Consider the following 19,876-nt stretch of genomic DNA (forward strand, 5'->3'; position numbering starts at 1 on the left):
TGGGTTTTTTTGATCCATTCAGAGGTGGACTTGCTGGTGTGTTTCTGATCATTGTTCTGCTGTATAACCCATGTGCACCTGAGCTTGACGTCACAAACTAATGACTGGAAATTCTTCTTCAGAATTTTCTGTTAGAGCACAGCCCCAGACCATCACACTACCACCACCATGTTTGACTTTTGGTATGATGCTCTTTTTATGCAATTCTATATTAGTTTTACACCAAATGTAACGGTAACACATTTTCCAAAAAGTTTAACTTTTGTCTCATCAGTCCCCAGAATATTTGCCGAAAAATCTTGGAAATAATCAAGATTTTTTTTTTTTGCAAATGTGAGCCTTTGTGTTCTTTTTGGTCAGCTGTGGCTTTCGCTTTGGAACTCTCCCATGGATGCCATTTTTGCCCAGTCTCTTTCATATTGTTGAATCATGAACACTGACTTTAACTGAGGCAAGTGAGGCCTGCAGTTCTTTAGATGTTGTTCTGGGTTCTTTTATGACCTCCTGGATGAATCATCCTTGTGCACTTGGAGTCATTTTGGTAGGCTGACCACTCCTGGGAAGGTTCACCAATGTTCCACGTTTTTCCATTTGTGGATAATGGATCTCACCGTGGTTCGCTGGAGTCCCAAAGCCTTAGAAATTGCTTTGTAACCCTCCCTGTGAATGGATAAACGGAGCAGTGGCTGAGGAGAGCACACGCTCAGGTGCCCCCATAGCAAGTTCCTTGCTGTGGTGACCCCTGAAAGGAGCAAGGGGCCAGGAAGGGTTTTTTGTTTTTTTTAATTTAAGCCTTTAGAATAACTTTAGGTTTGACAGATATGCAAAAAAAACCAGGAAGGGGTAAATACTTTTTCACAGCACTGTATGTGCTCTGGGACAAAGGCTCATTAAGTATTTAAAAAAAAAGCTAAGGCAAAGGATTTTGGTTCTAGAACTTGTTCTTGCAAACACTATTCAGCAACAGCAGTAACACAAGTCAGCAATTTATAACCTGGCAGGTTTCTGTTTCTGTCCAGACACTTTCCTATCATACTGATAGTATTTATTACCAGTCTGATTCCCTTAGGATTACACAATGCTTACAGTATTCTTGATGTCTAATAAAGCCGTTTTAACTTTACTGGATGTCCTTTGACAAAATATACCTGACTCTGAGCATTCCATAGACAGTGGTAGATAACAGTTGTCACAAGCAAAAAAGCAGAAGTTTAATCATTCTTATTACACAAAATGGTCCTTCTGCTATTTAATATTAAAATTGTAGCTGCTCTTCAAAATAAAACCGACTTCAATAATAAGTCAGCATTAATAACCTAGAACTATTGCAGGTAAATATAAAAACAATTTTCTTTTAGCCAAGTTTTATAATAAGTCATTTACGATGATGGAAAGATGTAATGCAAGCTGATCACTGTGTTAGGCCTTGTTCACACAAAGTCTGTTCAGCACATTGTGAATTTTAAAAACCTGCTGGATCTTTTTAAATTCTGTCATCTACCTTGACCCTTTCTACAATACTCTGAGAAAAGTGACCGTCTGATAAGTATCTATGCAACACATATTGCTAAGCAATGTAGTAGATTAGTCCTGTTGAAGAGTGCAGACTACACAGCAGAATCAGCCTTTTGGCCTGATAGTGTGCATTGCATTATGGGAAGCCTCAGGGCAAGACAGGATAGTGTTACACATTGACTAATCAAGTCAAGATCTACATACAGTTCACATCTGGGTTCAGGGTGACTTTGGGTCACAAAGAAGACTGAGAACTTTTAGAGGTTCAGGGTGTTAATTGAGTACATTAGAAGACTGTGAACAATTATAGCAGGGGTGTCCAACCTGTTGACTTTTCTGGGCCACGTTGGAAGGAGAGGAATTGTCTTAGGCCACACATAAAATACACCAACAATAAGGCTCCATGCACAGCCTTTTTTTAAGCTCAAAAATGATGGAAATAACGCTGGTAGGAGTGTTTTAGAGCATTAGCGTTTTATTAGCATTTTTACAGTAGATGCAAAGGAAAAAAAATAACAAAGCTAGAAAAAAGCAGATTGGAGCGTTTTAATACCGTTTAGGAGTGTTGAGTGTTTTTTTTCTTCTGGAAAAACCCTTCAAAAAACTCTACAAAAATGTTTTTTTTTTTGCTTTTAGACCCTGAAGCTCAAAAAATTCTAATAGCCGACTAAATTAGTGCGTATGGACACATAGGATACCACTATTTAGCTTATAGGAGCAGAAAAAAATGCTAATAACAGCTTCTAGGAGCTTAAAAAAACGCCAGGCAGATCAGAAGATAACAATCACTGATATAGATAATTAACCTATCTGTGTAATAAAACTTTGTTTTATTATAAAAGAGGGCAACATAAAGCCAGTGCGACATTTGACACTGTATTTGATAAACTAACACATCAATATCTGCTTCAATGGATGTAGTAGTAATTTTCAGTGAATTCTTAAGGTGCTCATCAGATATTTTGGTTCTAATTTTGCCCTTCTTGTGCTTAATGTTTGAAAATAATGCTCACAAATATAGAGTGCTGCTGAAAACTGAATGAATAAGATGTGACTGTGAAATATTTTTCTGTGGGAAGAGAACACTTATAAAAGTGCAGTAAAGAGACGCTATCAAATGTTTCTTTGACTGCATGTGTTTGCTAAGTGTAAACGCATTTTTACAAAAAATTCCCCTGCAAAAAAAATTTACATTTTTCAGTAAGTTTACAATTTTGTGTTGGGCCGCATTCATAGCCGTCTTAGGCTGCGGGTTAGACACCTCTAATTAGATGTTTAGGGGGACTTTGGGTAACATAGAAGGCTGAGAACATTTAAAGGTTCAGGGTGGTAATAGGGTACAGAGAAGACTGTGAACAGTTAGAGGCTCAGGGGGTCTTTAAAAAACAAAGGTAAATGCAGGTATTGAGTGCCTGCTATAAAACAATACAAGTCCTGGGTTATTACTGTTGATGGAATGAACTTCAGGGTCCCTTGGGTAACTGTAGTCCTTGAAGAAAGCATAACCTTGAAAAGCCTAGCTGCTAAATGGGGTGAACATCACTGAGTCTTCCTCTTAATTAACATTTCTAAAGTGGAATAACAGAAAAAAGCTCAACTTTATACAGAAGGAAAATCAAAGGCAATAGTCTTCAGGAGATACTATTATTTATGCTCTCTAAAATGACACAAGTGACAGAAAATCCTTTTAAAAACCATGTCTGCTTCTAGCATTTCAGTATCTCAAACAGTTTGCCTCGTCTATGGCCTACTTGCATTAAAGGAGAATCATTCAGTCAGACAAATGAGTCTTTTAAATGCACATCATGGTTTGATTTTTCTGTGCATGTTATTTTCAACTGCTCAGTCAATCCAAACCTTTACAGCAGAATAAAACCTATTTTTAAATCATTCGCATGACTTTTTTGTACCAGTTTCATAAAAACTATCACATTTGTAGTTCATTGCGTCAGAAATGCATAATCTTAATGCAGTGCTATGCGTTTGCTGTTTAATGCATTCATTGTTGAGCACATATTATTTAACACGCAAAGCAGTTTAAAGAGAACCAGTTAGGAATGGAATTCTCAATCTCCACTGTTTAAGTCCAACTGAACTTTCAGTTTAAATCAGCTAAATACATTGCAGGTACATCTAAACAAAAGATATTCAAAGTGTTACAGTTAATTTTCTTTGAAAAGCAGCCACAACCTGAATAGAAAAGCCTGTCCACAGCCAGCATGCTGCAGGGATGGACCCCTGCTCTTTGTGTGGAAGCAGTTCAGAGGTACAGCTAATACAAACATGTAGCTCTGCAGTTTGCAAAGCTCATTCTTATTGCTGTTTGAAGAACTCTTTTACTGACCCAGCAAGGGGTGTGTTGGACATCTGTAGAGAGAGACCCCTGCTTCTACATGGAGTGCAAGGATCCCTCTCTGAAGAATGCTGGCAGGTGCAAGGCTTTTCTAGTAAGAACCAACACCCCTCCAAATCCCACATGACTCTTTGGTCTGTTAAGGAAGGCATAAATATCAATTAACAAAGTCTTTAGTTTTCATTTCTATAATTCTTGCATGAATGTTTGTTTTATCACTGAGCTTGGGAAGGAAAAAATCAGCACTACACAAGTAACATGTACAAAGCAAGATTGCACTTAGAACTATTTGAACCTGGAAATGTATTATTGCAGATGCCCATTGATTACTAGTCTTAAAAAGGTTGACGTTCGGGAGTAGTGCCTATAAAATGTTATAAAATATTACTCTGGCCATAATTTACACAGCCATAAGGGGAAAAAAACTCTTGATAGATGTGTGCAATACATAGTGAACCTATACTCACCATTTCTGCCTCCCTTTCAGCTTTGATTATTGCAGCTTTTTATATGCCATTCCAGCTCACTGTGCTTACCATTGATATATATCCTTTGCTATGCTTGCTTGTATCTTAGTCTATTATTATGTCCTAATTGTACGAGTTTTCCTGATTTTGTTTTCACTTTTCACTGTACTGTCCGAGTGCTGACAAACCTTTTCACTGCAATTATTGTTTAGGTCACCTGCCATGGCTGGAGGATTGTTTGCAATTGAGCGAGATTACTTTTTCGAGCTTGGTCTGTATGATCCAGGTCTTCAGATCTGGGGTGGAGAGAATTTTGAAATCTCCTACAAGGTAATGTATATTAGGAGCACTAATTTCTTTGCCATGCATGTTATTGCAATTTTTTTCTTGAACCTATTTAATAGTTCAGTGCAGGTACAGTGAAGGAAATAAGTATCTGATCCCCTATGGATTTTGAATGTTTGCCCACTCACAAAAATAGAATGGTAGGTGTATTGTAACACTGAGAGACAGAATAGCAACAAGACCAGGGAGACTGACAGTTGTTTGTGTTTCTTCCATTTGCAAATTATTGCACCAACTATTGTCACCTTCTCACCAAGCTGCTTGGCGATACTTTGGTAGCCCAGTCCAGCCTTGTGTAGGTCTACAAGCTTGTCACTGACATCCTTGGACATCTCTTTGGTATTTGCCATGGTGGAGAGTTTGGAATCTGATTGTTTGATTGCTCCTGTGGACAGGTGTCTTTTTTATACAGGTAACAAAATGAGATTAGCAGCACTCCCTTTAAGAGACTGCTAATCTCAGTTTTTTGTCTGTATGAAAGACACCTGATAGCTAGAAATCCTGCTGAATGATAGGGGATCAAATACTTATTTCCCTCATGAACATGCAAATCAGTGCATAATTTTGTTAGACATGCATTTCTTTTGAAATTTTTTTTGCTATTCTGTCTCTCATGGTTACAATACACCTGCCATTCGATTTTTAGACTGATCATTTCTTTGTGAGTGGGCAAACATTCAAAATCAGCAGGGGATCAAATACTTATTTGCATCACTGTAGTATTAATAAAGTTCAGACACACATAGGAACAGACACTTCCATTTACTGTTGTTCTATAACTAACTGATTGAATCCGCTTGGTATAATTTACTATAAACATCGTCATTGTTTTTTTTTTTGTTTTTTTTTTAAGCCCAGCTGTACACTTAAAACACCATACACCCAGAAACTCTGCAAATATCACATCTGAGCTTCATTTCTCCTCCTTTGTGCTTTAAATGGTACCATAATAGCCTCAAACTAGTGTAAAGGCTACTTTTTTACAGTCCGTTAGTAATTTGCACAGTGAAATGCAGATAGCATACCTCTGCAAACCAGGAATAAAAACAAGAAAATAATCCTTTTAGATTAGTGTTTCTCAAACTTTTTACCTTCGAGGAACCCATGGCAAAAAGTTTGAGCTCTCAGGGCGCCCCTGATATAATGTTCAAATCTACAGCTCACGGAATATTGGTTTGACCAGTGACCTGTAATATAACAATTATTTTAAGAAATAGCAATAAATAATAAATCAAATATTAAAACTTACCTATTTTATGTGAAACTTGTGCTGTGTTTTTTTTCTGCACAGATGCTCAATTCTGGGTTTAACTTGAAATAAGCAGTGTATAGGGGGCAGCAGGACAGAGCAAGGAGGTCAGGAGGACACAATACAGGGGGGACAGCAGGGCACATTATGGGTCACAATTGGGCACATTACAATGGGGGGAGCAGCAGGGCACATTATGGGGCACACAACAGAACATGGGGCACATCATAGGGTACATAGAAGGGCATAGGACACACAGCAGGACATGGGGCACATCTTGGGGGTACACAGTAGTACATGAGGCACACAGCAGAACATGGGATACATCATGAGCAAAACATAGCAAATCATGGGGGGCACATTATAGGACTCATAGCAGGGCATGGGACACATGGGGCTCACAGAAGGGCATGGAGCATATCATTGGGCTCACAGAAGGGCATGGAGCATATCATGGGGCTCACAGCAGAACATGTGTCTCACAGCAGGACATGGGGCACACAGCAGAACAAGAGGCACATCATGGGCTCACAGCAGAACATGGAGCACATCATGGTGCACGCAGCAGAACATGGGGCACACAGCAAGACATAGGGTACACAACAGAACATGGGGCACATCACAGGGCATACAGCAGAACATGGGGCACACAGCAGGACACGGGCACACTACACATAGCAGGGTTCAGGGCACACAGTTTCCTTCAAATGCACAGTAGCGCTAGAAGCGGCTGTAATGAGACCTGTCTCATAGCAAGATCCTTCCCACTGGCCACTCCTTTCTTGCCGTCCACCCCAGGTGATTTCACATACAAGCACCTGGGGAGGAAAGGAGGGGCCGGCAGGAAGGATCACGCTATGAAAGAGTCTTATTACAGCCGCTTCCCACGCTACTTTACATGTGCTGGCTGAAATTCAATCTACCCGTCATCTGTCTGTGATTGACGGGTAGATTGCTGTGGATCTCATCTCCAAATTTCACCCAAACCGTCCTCTCCACTCCTCCTAAGACATCCTGCTCTCTAGCTCCCTTGTCTCCTCCCATGCTCACCTCCAGGACTTCTCAAGTTCCTCTGGAACTCCCTACCCCAATATCTCCGTTTATCTCCTACTCTGTCCACTCTTAGGTGATCCCTGAAAACTCATCTCTTCACAGAAGCCTATCCTGCCTTCAGCTAATAACTGAATCTTATATTTCTCCCATCAGTTCATCCCTCACAGTTATTAGATTGTAAGCTCCTAGAAGCAGGGCCCTCCTAATCCTTTTGTATTAAATTGTATTGTTGCTATATTGTCTCCCTTTATATTGTAAAGTGCTGCACAAACTGTTGGCGCTATATAAATCCTGTATTATGAAAATACTATCCAGGGGCTGCTGGGGATGCTGAAAATCAATGTACCTACTGTGATGGCCATGATATTCTTTTCTGCACACTGAACATAGGAAGTTGCTTGCTTGCCAAAGCCATGCAGAGAACACCTTGTATTTTCTTTCAGTGTATATAAGGCATTCTCTGTTTGGACGTGGTGAACATTGTTCTCTGAATGGCAGCAGTGCTAAGTGAGTTACCCCCTATGTTCACTGTGCAATGCAGAAGCTGCTCCCAGAAAATCATGGCTATAACTGTATGTAGGGCAGATTACTACAGTTGTTTTCAGTGTCCACAGTGGCTCTCAATATATAAGATATGGATAATTACATCATGCCAAGCTGGACCAATGAAAGTTTGCAGAAAAGTTAATTTCTGGAGTTTCACTTGAAGGCTCGGTTCACACTAGTGCTGTTTTGCAGGCCGTGGCATGGCAGTTTATTCATTTGAATGAGCTGTCATGCCTCTCAAAACGCAGGGAATAGGTCCCTGCACCTTTCCAGAAATCGCAGCCGGCATTGAGAAACCGCACTACAGTGCAGGTGCAATTTCCAGTGCGGGCAGCATGCCATTAAGATTAATGGCACCTGGGTGTCCCACGTTTTGTGTGTGGTTAATTGCAGCAGTGGGACGATGTGTGGGACCGGAACACCCTCCACATGCACTAGTGTGAACTGAGCCTAAATGTATAATAACAGTTTATACCTTATACTACCCTTGACTGGCTTCTTTGTTTAAGAAGTATACAGTGGAGGGAGTGTTCAGACAAACAGGTACTCTTTGCCTGATGAGTAGCTCTCTTACGCAACATTTAGCCCTACCTTGAAATGATATATCCATTTTGGATGTCATCCTGTTGTGATACGTTAGATGGTATGAAGATTGCATTAGTGCCACTTTTTATCAGTTACTAAGTTTGTAAAGTTCAGATTGTGTACAGTACTTTGAAAGTACATGTGATTTAATAGGAAACCATTAAAAAGATGAACAAAGCCCACCATCCCCTATTATTGGTCAGCTTAAATGTACAAATGTATATCTAATGTGTATGTGTAAGTGTGTATATATGTATATGTGTATATATATATATATATATATATATATATATATATATATATATATATTGCTGTAAGCAAATGTATATTTCAGCAAAGCACCAGTAACATGGCCATTTTAGTTGCTGTTCTATAAGATGGCACTTAATCGGGTCACACTGCACAAGGCTGGTGAGTGAGGAGGTATCAGAAGAAGTATGCAAGGAACTCAGCGTGGCTGGGGGAAGGGGCACACAGATAACCGCATGCTTCCCCTCTACTCAGTATAGCTAGTCAGCTAGTGAGGTATTGCTGCTCTAATCTCTTCTAAGCACACAGTTTAACAGAGCTGTGCTGTTATCTGACACCAAACAGCCAGAGAAGAGGGAGGAATAGAGCAGAAAGCTGGTCTACTGAAAAGAAAGAGCAGGACAAATCTCTCCAAGCACCTAAATCATGTGGCTCACTAAAACTCTGCTTGGTGCTTTTGTCTTTCTCTCCTGTTTATTTCACGCGGTCACTGGCAGCTGGGAATAACATGGCCTATGTGCTTACAGCTTGGGCAACTGAAATTGTGACACACACACACAGCAAATATTGGGAGCATAGTCACTCAAATCTAGCTCTTCTTGAATTCGTACAGCGCTGATGATGAGAATCTCAGGCCATTTACCTGCATACATATACATTACAAACATCCATCTTTATACACTTCACCCCCCCAAAAAAAAATACATCCAATTACCATCAAGGTGCCAGCAGATGAATATCACTGCTCCAGAGGCTGACATCAGTTCACTGCTAGGACTGGCGTGTATGGGCTGGTTTGATGTTTGCCATAACGTAGATGAGTTCTTGCTGGAAAAAAATATTTGAAGCAACAGACAGCATGGATTCATGAAAGACAGAAGTTGTCAAACAAATCTGATTTCTTTTTATGAGGAGGTGAGCAAAACCTTGGACAGAGGGGTGGCTGCTAACGTGGTATACTTGGATTTTGAAAAAGCGTTTGACACAGTTCCCCACACACGGCTAATGTGTAAGGTAAAGTCTACAGGCTTGGGAAAATCTGTATGGAAATGGATAGAAAACTGTCTAAAAGATCGTATTCAAAGAGTAGTGGTTAATGATTCATACTCTGAATGGTCTAGGGTTGTCAGTGGTGTACCCCAAAGTTCAGTGTTGGAACCCTTACTTTTTAATATATTTATAAATAATATAGGGTCTGGGATTTCAGTCCCATTTCAGTCTTTGCAGATGACACCAAGCTGTGCAGTGGAATAACGTCCTTACAGAATGTCTTCAAATTACAAGCCAACCTCAACAGACTGTTTAATTGGGCAACTATGTGGCAAATTATTATTATTATTATTATACAGTATTATAAAGCGCCAATAGTTCGCTCAGCGCTGTACATTATAAAGGGGGACAGAACATGTGACAGAACAATACCAATACAATGCAAAACATGAGGGGATTGAGGGCCCTGCTCTTTCGAGCTTACAATCTAGGAGATGAGGTTTAATGTTGATAAATGTAAGGTTATGCACTTGGAGGCTAAGAATATTCATGTATCATACATACTAGGGGGAGTACAACTGGGGGAATCAATGGTGGAGAAGGATCTGGGAGTTCTGGTAGATCACAAGCTTAATAATGGCATGCAATGCCAAGCTGCGGATTCTAAAGTGAGCAAAATCCTCTCTTGTATTAAAAGAGGTATAGACTCCAGAGAGAGAGAGATATCATATTACCTCTGTACAAATCATTAGTAATACCTCATCTGGAATATGCAGTTTGGTTTTGGGCACCAATTCACACAAAGAAAATTGGGGAACTGGAGAAAGTACAAAGAAGGGCAACCAAACTGATAAGAGACATGGAGGAGCTCAGCTATGAGGAAAGATTAGAGGAACTGAATTTATTCTCTCTTGAGAAGAGGAGATTAAGGCTACCCTTCTTCCTCTCCTCTGAGCTACCCACTATCATCCTTGGGGATTTCAACATCCCTGTCAACCTCAACAACCCGGACACAGCCCGTCTCCTCCACTTAACCTCCTCCTTTGCACTTGCACAGTGCATACAATCCACCACCCACTCCGACGGTAATATCCTTGATCTTGTCTTCTCCAACCGCTGCGCTCCCCACAACCTCACTAACACCCCCTTCCCTCTCTCTGACCACAACCTGATTACCTTCTCTATCTCCTCATCCTCCAATGCCTACCCCTCCAAATGTCACACTTCTACCAGCCGTAACCTCCGCAACCTTAACCCTGCCTCCCTCCACTCCGCAGCTGATCAACTCCATGACCGCATCCTCCCCCTGTCCTGCCCCGACTTGGCTATGACCGCCTACAACAATGCGCTGTCAACAGCCCTTGACTCACTAGCGCCTTTAACCACACGCAACATCAGACCCCGACCGCTCCAGCCCTGGCAGACTGATCACACCAAAACCCTCAAACGACACAGTCGGGCCCTGGAGCGACTATGGCGCAAAACCAAATCCCAACAAGCCTTCACCCGATACAAATCTGCCTTCCACACCTACACCTCCTCCCTCCATACTGCCAAACAAGCCTACTTCCTGACCCTCATCAAGGCCCTCTCCTCCAATCCTCCAATCCTCCAAGACTCTTCTCCACCTTCAACTCTCTACTCTCGCCACCCCCACCTCCACCCAGCACCTCACTCACTGCCCTTGAGATTGCCAATCACTTCAAAAACAAGATTGACACAATTCGCAAGGACATTGCCGCAACTCACACGCCTTCTCAACCCGTCCCCTCTCACACAGCTACCCCCTCATCCCCCCTCCCCCTCGACATAACCCACAGGGACCTCGTCGCTGCTCAAACTCCCTCCAACCCCCTTCCCCCTTACTCAGCTACCCCCTCTACACCCCTCTTCCACGGCCCCACCACTGCTCTGACCTCCTCTCCCACCCCACCCTACATTCCTCATACTGAAGCTCCCCCAACACTCCGCACCTTTGAACTTACTACCATCGAAGAAGTCTCCAAGATCCTCTCTGATGCCCGCCTCACCAACTGCCCCCTCGACCCTATCCCCTCACAACTCCTACAACCTCCCTCCCCCTCCATCCTACGCTCCCTCACCCACATCTTCAATCTCTCCCTCTCCTCCGGCACTTTCCCTTCCCCTCTGAAACATGCACACATCACCCCCATACTTAAAAAGCCCTCCCTGGACCCCAATGACCCGAACAACCTCAGACCCATCTCCCTGTTCCCATTTACATCTAAACTCCTCGAGCGCCTAGTCTACGCCCGCCTATGCTCTCACCTCAACGACAACAACCTCCTCGATCCCCTACAGTCCGGCTTCCGTCCCCTACACTCCACCGAAACTGCCTTACTCAAACTCTCCAACGACCTGCTAACCGCCAAAGCTAATGGCCACTATCCAGTGCTCCTACTCCTTGACCTCTCTGCGGCCTTTGACACAGTCGACCACCCCCTCCTCCTCAAAAAACTACACTCCCTCGGCCTCAGAGATTCTGCTCTCTCCTGGCTCTCATCCTACCTGTCACAACGCTCTTTCAGCGTTACCTATAATGCCACCACCTCCCTCTCACTCCCCCTCTCTGTTGGGGTCCCTCAAGGCTCTGTCCTCGGGCCCCTTCTCTTCTCCATCTACACCTCCTCCCTTGGCCAACTCATACACTCTCACGGCTTCAACTACCACCTCTATGCCGACGACACACAAATCTATCTCTCAACCCCCCACCTCACCCCCTCGGTCTCAGCCCGAATCGCACACCTGTTGAGCGACATATCAGACTGGATGTTGCTCCACTTCCTTAAACTGAACCTCTCCAAAACCGAGTTTCTTGTCTTCCCTCCAGCCCGGACACCACCCCCCATTGACTTCTCCATCATGTCCAACAATGCCACCATCAAACTCGCCCCGCAGGCCAGAGTACTTGGTGTCATTTTGGACTCCAACCTATCCTTCCAGCCCCAAGTCCACTCTTTAACAAACTCGTGCAGACTCCACCTCCGCAACATCGCCAAAATCCGCACGTTCCTAACTCCAGAAACCACTAAACAGCTCATCCACTCCCTCATCATATCACGACTCGACTACTGCAACTCCCTCCTCACTGGCCTGCCTCGCCGCTGGCTATCCCCGCTTCAGTCCATCCTGAATACGGCTGCCAGACTCATTCACCTTTCCAACCGCTCCGTTTCCGCCACCCCCCTCTGCCAATCCCTCCACTGGCTTCCGATTGCGCAATGGATCAAATTCAAAATCCTAACACTGACGTACAAAGCTGTCCACCATACTGCCCCGAACTACATCACTGACCTAATATCCAAGTACCGCCCAGCACGCACACTCCGCTCCTCACAAGACCTCCTTCTCTCTAGTTCCCTGGTCTCCTCCTCCCATGCCCACCTCCAGGACTTCTCCAGGGTGTCACCCATCCTCTGGAACTCCCTGCCCCAACCCATCAGATTATCACCTACTCTCCTTTCCTTTAGGCGCACCCTGAAAACCCATCTCTTCAGGGAAGCCTACCCCGCCCCCTGCTAACTTGCCGACCTCCTCCACTCTTCCTACCACTCCATCCCCCACAGCTATCTCCTCCTGTGCCACCATCCCCTCCCTCCTAGATTGTAAGCTCGAAAGAGCAGGGCCCTCGATCCCCTCATGTTTTGCATTGTATTGGTATTGTTCTGTCACATGTTCTGTTCCCCTCTGTAATGTACAGCGCTGAGCGAACTATTGGCGCTTTATAAATACTGTATAATAATAATAATAATAATAACATGTATAAATACATCAGTGGTTCATATAGTGACCTTGGTGTAGAGTTATTCACCCTGAGGTCATCACAGAGGATAAGGGGGCACTCTTTACTTCATGAGGAAAAGAAATGTAATCTCCAAACACGGAAAGGTTTCTTCACAGTAAGAGCTGTGAAAATGTGGAATAGACTCCCTTAAGAGTTGGTTCTGGCCAGCCCAGTGGATTGCTTTAAAAAAGTCTTGGATTCTTTCTTGGATACACAGAATATAACTGGATACTAACATTTATAGGTAAAGTTGATCCAGGGAATATCCGATTGCCTCTCGGGGGATCAGGAAGGAATTTTTTCCCCTGCAGGAGCAAATTGGATCATGCTTTGCTGGGTTTTTTTTGCCTTCCTTTGGACCGACTGTGGGTGTAAGATTATAACTTTTTTTTTTTTTTAATGGTTGAACTGGATGGACTTTTGTCTTTTTTTCAGCCAGACTAACTATGTAACTATGTAATAAATGTGGATGTGGTCATTTTGGGTGCGGTAAATTTTAGAGCTAATATTACTGACCCTCTTCTGAAAATGTTTGATGGCTGTCTGTCTCTGAAACAAGGATGTAGGTTGGGGTGAATCAGAACCCTTTTATATTGTAAGCTATGCCAAGCAGGACTCTCCTACCCTCTTGTTGATTTGCATTGTAACTGTAATGTCTTTGTTTATATTGTATATCTCTGTGCAAATTGTTGGTGCAATATAAATTCTAAATAATAATAATCAAAACTTTTGATTTTGCAAACGTGTTTGAGGTTTGTGTCTCAAACAAAGCAATGGTTCAGCATGATAAGCAAGGCAAATAGTGTTTTCATTAGACAGGGTCAACATACAATATACTTTGAATACAATTTTTCTAACCTAAATCCTAAGCCTTCCACCAAACAGAACTTATTTCAACCCCTAAATCTATATCAGAACCTAAACCTGATGCTATCCATAACCTTAATGTAAAACAAAATTGGGATTAGGGCACAGCATGGCTAACCTTCTGTATCCAAAACCTGCTAACCCTCTGTATCCAAAACCTGCTAACCCTCTGTATCCAAAACCTAAACACCACACTTATAATAGAAATCAGTCATATTCCCTTATGAGTATGAGCAGCCAAGCTGGGGATGTCTGAATGGCTGGGATCCAATTAGTGGCTTTGCCTGTAAAGTGCCCTATGACTCTATCATCTAATGTCTATAGGCACCTTTTGTTGCCTATGTTTATGTAGCCAACCTTGTTCTGGGGATCAGTGACATATCTAACACTATGAAGAGGAAGAGGCATACTAGCTGTGCAGATGAGGTTTCCATTTGTGCTTAGCAATGTTTGTGTTTCTTATGTGTTCCCACTAGGAATTTGAGTTCCAATCACTTGAAGGAGTCTACAATAGTCAGTCTAGTTTTAAACCACAATTAATTATTTGCATTTGTGTTGTGTGAAGAAAAAGAAAACAATCAAGAAACTGGCAATCAACAAGAGCAACCTTTCCTGTATGCAAATAACCACAAGCTGTTCTATTGTCTGTTTTCCATCAGCACACTAGAAGTGTGGGGAAATCTGTAATTGAGGCTTCTTAGTTTATTGTAATGGCAGGTGAAATCAGTACTTGTAATCTACTCCTTCCCTGTAGGATCAATGGGGTCCCTCTATAGGAGTGTAGACCTGTCTCAATGAAACTATTGAAATCCACTGCATATCACTTATTTGTATAGAGCTGCATGCTCTGTATGCATCTCAGTGGCACATGAAAGAGTCAAATAAAATATGCTGATGTTTGCTGCAAGACTGTAGATGTGTGGATAATGACTTATGAATGATCTAAATGATTGAGATTACCTTCTTTTTTAGAAGCCTTTTTTTCTGATAAATATCAATTTTGCCAATCAGTATTTGCTCCTAAGACTGTCCATACATGAGTCATTTTTCTTTTGTTCAACCAGCAGGTTGAACGAAAGAAAATGACTTAACTCCCCATTCTACACATTTGATGTGGATGGGGGATTCACTCCCATTGCTGCGCTATTGTATTCTGATGGTGGGGAAACTTCCCCACCGTCAGAATACACTGATCAGCACCACCGGCTATACCTGGTGGTGCTAATCAAGAGAATGTGTTCCAACAGGCTGTGTACAATGGTAATTGGTATCCTTACCAACTAAATAAGTGAGGAAATCAGGAGTATCACATTCACAGAACTGCTATAGGTAGACCTAAATTGACTTTGTCAATAATTGGTCTATGTACAGTTGTGCTCAAAAGTTTACATACCCTGGCAGAAATTGTGAAATTTTAGCTTTGATATTGAAAATATGACTGATCGTGCCAAAAAATGCTCTTTTATTGAAGGATGATGATCATATGAAGCCATTTATTATCAAATAGTTGTTTGTCTCCTTTTTAAATCATAATGATAACAGAAATCACCCAAAATGGCCATGATCAAAAGTTTACATACCCTGGAATGTTTGGCCTTGGTACAGACACACAAGGTGACACACACGGGTTAAAATGCCAATTAGAGGTTAATGTCCCACATCTGTGGCTTTTTAAATTGCAATTAATGTCAGTGTGTAAATAGTCAATGAGTTGGTGCAGTAAAAGCTTCTTTCTGGCACCTCGACCAAACAGCTCATTTTTGTTCAAGTATCACCGTATTGTACGCCTTAAAAACAATCACACCATCTTTTTCTAGAGCAGCCTGTTTTTCTTTTGAAGTTGCCTGTGGGTTTTTCTTTGAATCCTGGACTCTTCTGTCAGTTATGGCTGCAATCTTTCTTGGCCTACCTGACCTTGGCTTGGTATCGAGATACCCAAACCTTCCACTTCTTAATAGGTGATTTAACAGTACTGATTGGCATATTCAAGGCTTTAGACATCTTTTTATGTCCTTTTCCATCTTCATAAAGTTCCATTACCTTGTTACGCAGGACTTTTGACAGCTCTTTTCTGATCCCCATGGCTCAGTATCTAGCCTAGTCAGTGCTTCCATGTAAGAGCTAACAAACTCATTGACAATTTATACACTGACACTAATTGCAATTTAAAAAGCCACAGATGTGGACATTTACCTCTAATTGGCATTTTAACCCATGTGTGTCTGTACCAAGGCCAAACATTCCAGGGTATGTAAACTTTTGATCCGGGCCACCTGGGTGATTTCTGTTATCATTATGATTTAAAAAGGAGACAAACTACTATTTGATAATAAATGGCTTCATATGACCATCGTCCTTCAATAAAAGAGCTTTTTTTGGCATGATCAGTCATATTTTCAATATCAATGCCAAAAGTTCACTATTTCTGCCAGGGTATGTAAACTTTTGAGCACAACTGTATGGTTTGCTTAGCTGGCCATACATTTGTAGATCTATTTCTCTCAGCCTGCTGGTTGAACAAAAGAAATCTAACAGTTATCTTTATGTACACTAAACAGCACAGATTGAGGAATCCCCTTCTGTAGCTGCTGTATTCAGACAACTGGCGCCACTGGCTGTCAGAATACTGAAAATGGTCCTATATCTGGCTGAATACAGGCATTATTCGGCTGCCAATTTTCCACCCCGCTCCTTTGATTTTTCAATCAAAGACTTTCGGGCAGAGGGTTGACAACAGGGCTACCTACTGACTGAGTTTTGTCTGGTTCATTAGGACTAGCCAAGAACGGCTGATGATGTAACTCCCCAGAAATAATTGAATAGCTTGTTTAAACATGCACTAATTGAGTCCATGTATGATTGTATCAACCATATAGGGTGTCCCTAAAGTCTGAACACATAGGAAAAATGCATATTTTCTTGTGATGCCAAGTTCCATGTGCTCTACAAGATTTACCAGCCTACTAAGTGACATATCGGACTGGATGTCACTCCACTTCCTCAAACTCAACCTTTCCAAAACTGAACTTCTAGTATTCCCCCCAGCCCGTGCCCCCCCCCCCCGACTTCTCCATCAAGATCAACAACACTACCATCAGCCCCACCCCTCACGCCAGGGTACTAGGTGTAATCCTAGACTCCAATCTGTCCTTTCAGCCCCAGGTCCAATCATTGACAAACTCATGTAGACTTCACCTCCGCAACATCTCCAAGATACGACCGTTCCTAACCTCGGAAACCACTAAGCAACTCATTCACTCCCTTATTATATCACGCCTTGACTACTGTAACTCCCTTCTCACTGGCCTACCTCACTGCAGGCTATCCCCACTACAGTCCATCATGAATGCTGCTGCCAGACTCATTCACCTTACTAACTGCTCTATATCTGCCACCCCTCTCTGCCAATCCCTCCACTGGCTTCCAATTGCCCAACGGATAAAATTCAAAACACTAACACTGACGCATAAAGCCGTTTATAACACTGCCCCTAATTACATCACCGACCTTGTATCTAAATACCACCCAAACCGTAGTCTCCGCTCCTCGAAGACCTCCTACTCTCTAGCTCCCTTGTCTCCTCCTCCCATGCTCGTCTCCAGGATTTCTCAAGGGCTTCACCCATCCTCTGGAACTCCCTGCCCCAAGCTATCAGGCTATCGCCTACTCTGCTCACCTTTAGGCGCACTCTGAAAACCCATCTCTTCGGGGAAGCCTACCCCGCCCCCAGCTAATACTGGAATCCACTACTCCTCCTACCACTCCATCCCCCACAGCTAATTACCTCTTGTACCACTATCCCCTCCCTCCTAGATTGTAAGCTCCAAGGAGCAGGGCCCTCTAATCCCTCTTGTATTGAACTGTATTGTTACTGTACTGTCTCCCTCCATAATGTAAAGCACTGAGCAAACTGTTGGCGCTATATAAGTCCTGAATAATAATAAAAAAATAATAATTTACACGAACCCAATACAGTAACTCCACATTTCCATCAATTTGAGCACATTCGTTCATAATGCTTTTCTTCAGGTGATTCATATCTCTTGATTTTCATTGAGTACACCTTCTCCTTTAGCATACCCCAAAAATGAAGTCAAGTGAGTTAAGGTCTGGTGAGCTTGTATAGTAATATTCATACACATATAGTGATACTGTATTTCCTATGTGTCCAGACTTTAGGGACATCCTGTACAGGCCATTCCATTCCTCAGCAAACATATGTCAGCAGTGCACATAAATCAGGTGTAACTAAGTAAGAAAAAGATGCAAGCTGCTTAACGATATGTGGCAATGTACATTACATTTACAATTAATGTTATATATATTGTAGGTTGTCCTGAATGATCTTTTAAACAGGTACATTTTGCCTTTAGATCTGGCAGTGTGGAGGAAAGTTGTTGTTTACACCTTGTTCACGTGTGGGGCACATCTATCGCTTACAAGGGTGGCAAGGAAACCCTCCCCCCGTCTACGTGGGATCATCGCCAACACTGAAGGTTAGTTTTTTTATACATATACAGCAAGGTATGAATTATTAAAAAGCACAAAAGTCTTGTTAAATTGCAGAATATTTTTTGGAATGAAAGCATTGCATACAACCAGCTATTGGCATGACACCATTGTAAGTAATATGTCTATGGGCACTCCTTCCATTATATCTTGCACACAAATGGCACATCTTACGCAGAATGATGGTCCTTATTCACAGCGCTAGAATATCTCCATGTGCAAAGTTCCTTATTCAACAATATTCTTCAAGTGATCTTCTCACCAATAATTTTTTTTTTTTAACTCCAATTTGTTTTACTTAGTTATTCTTATGGGGAGGGAGCCACAATAGAAGAATACCCTTTATTTTCAAGCAAGGTCCACTGTAAGATAAAGAAGTACCTGCTATATAGTCAGTTTTTGCTCTAAAATGAACAGAATCGGCCACATTCACACTACTTCATACATGCAATAAACCATTCTGTGAGGTTTTGTATGTCATAAACAAATGAATCAATAGAAATATATGAAAGATCTGTGCCTGTTCTTGTGTCTTCATCAGCCTCTGGTTGGATTTGTGTCCCGATGTTTACTGGATTGTGCAGTTTCTACTTTGTGTTTGTTTAGCAAAGTTGAAATGGTTCTCAAAGGCATGACAGGTTGTGGCAGGATAATTGAGCATCTCTTTTAATCCACATGTATTTCCTATAAAAGCCTCAGCCAGAGACAGTTATCCTGCCATAACTTGTCGTTCCAGTGAGAATATAACACAGGTAATTGTGCTTGATGCTTGCTTATACTGCTTCAAATATTATAAGAAACTTCAGACCTCTTACATTCTCTCCAAACTTCTTTCCATTTTATGTCAGATTTTTTTCCTTAATGTATGAGCTCAGTATGACAGGGAAATATTTCTCTACTTAACAAGCTTTGTTCATGTGATTTAAACAAAACAGGTTTACTACTGTGTATTGCAGAATTTGGAATTTAAAAAGCCCAATTTTAACAAAAATGGTTTATTTTGTTTTTAAAGAAGAACTATAGGCAAAGCTTTTTTTCATTTTGGACAGAGTAAGGGAGGATTATAATCCTTGTCAGATTTTTTTTTCCATCATCTGTGTTCCATTACTGAGATTTCCCTTCACTTCCTGTCCCATAGCCAAACAGGAAGTGAGAGGAAACCCCTGTAAATTAAGGGAATTCCTTCTGGACCCCCAAGCCACCAGAACTAGTGTCTCTATTGGAAGATTTCCCCTCTATTACTTTCCTGGGGACAACACAAAATTTGGAATTTTCTTTTACTTTCACTTTCAATAATAAAGATAAACAGGATAAATCGAGAGGGGGAGTCTCCCTAATGGGGG

At 41.9% G+C, this 19,876-nt stretch overlaps 1 protein-coding gene across 2 annotated transcripts in view; it reads left to right on the forward strand.

Moving 5' to 3' along the window:
* The window catches only part of GALNT7 (polypeptide N-acetylgalactosaminyltransferase 7), a 233,290-nt gene that overhangs the window by 188,788 nt on the left and 24,626 nt on the right, over positions 1–19,876 (forward strand). For both annotated transcript variants that reach the window (XM_089684037.1, XM_089684036.1), the window contains exons 7-8: positions 4,548–4,665; positions 18,398–18,520. In XM_089684037.1, coding sequence (XP_089540163.1) covers positions 4,548–4,665; positions 18,398–18,520 — 241 coding nt within the window. The remainder of the gene's footprint in view (positions 1–4,547; positions 4,666–18,397; positions 18,521–19,876) is intronic.

This window comes from Staurois parvus, unplaced genomic scaffold (genome assembly GCF_062004578.1).
Source record: "Staurois parvus isolate SC_StPar_1 unplaced genomic scaffold, SC_StPar_1.0 ptg000334l, whole genome shotgun sequence".
Taxonomy (NCBI): Eukaryota; Metazoa; Chordata; class Amphibia; order Anura; family Ranidae; genus Staurois; species Staurois parvus.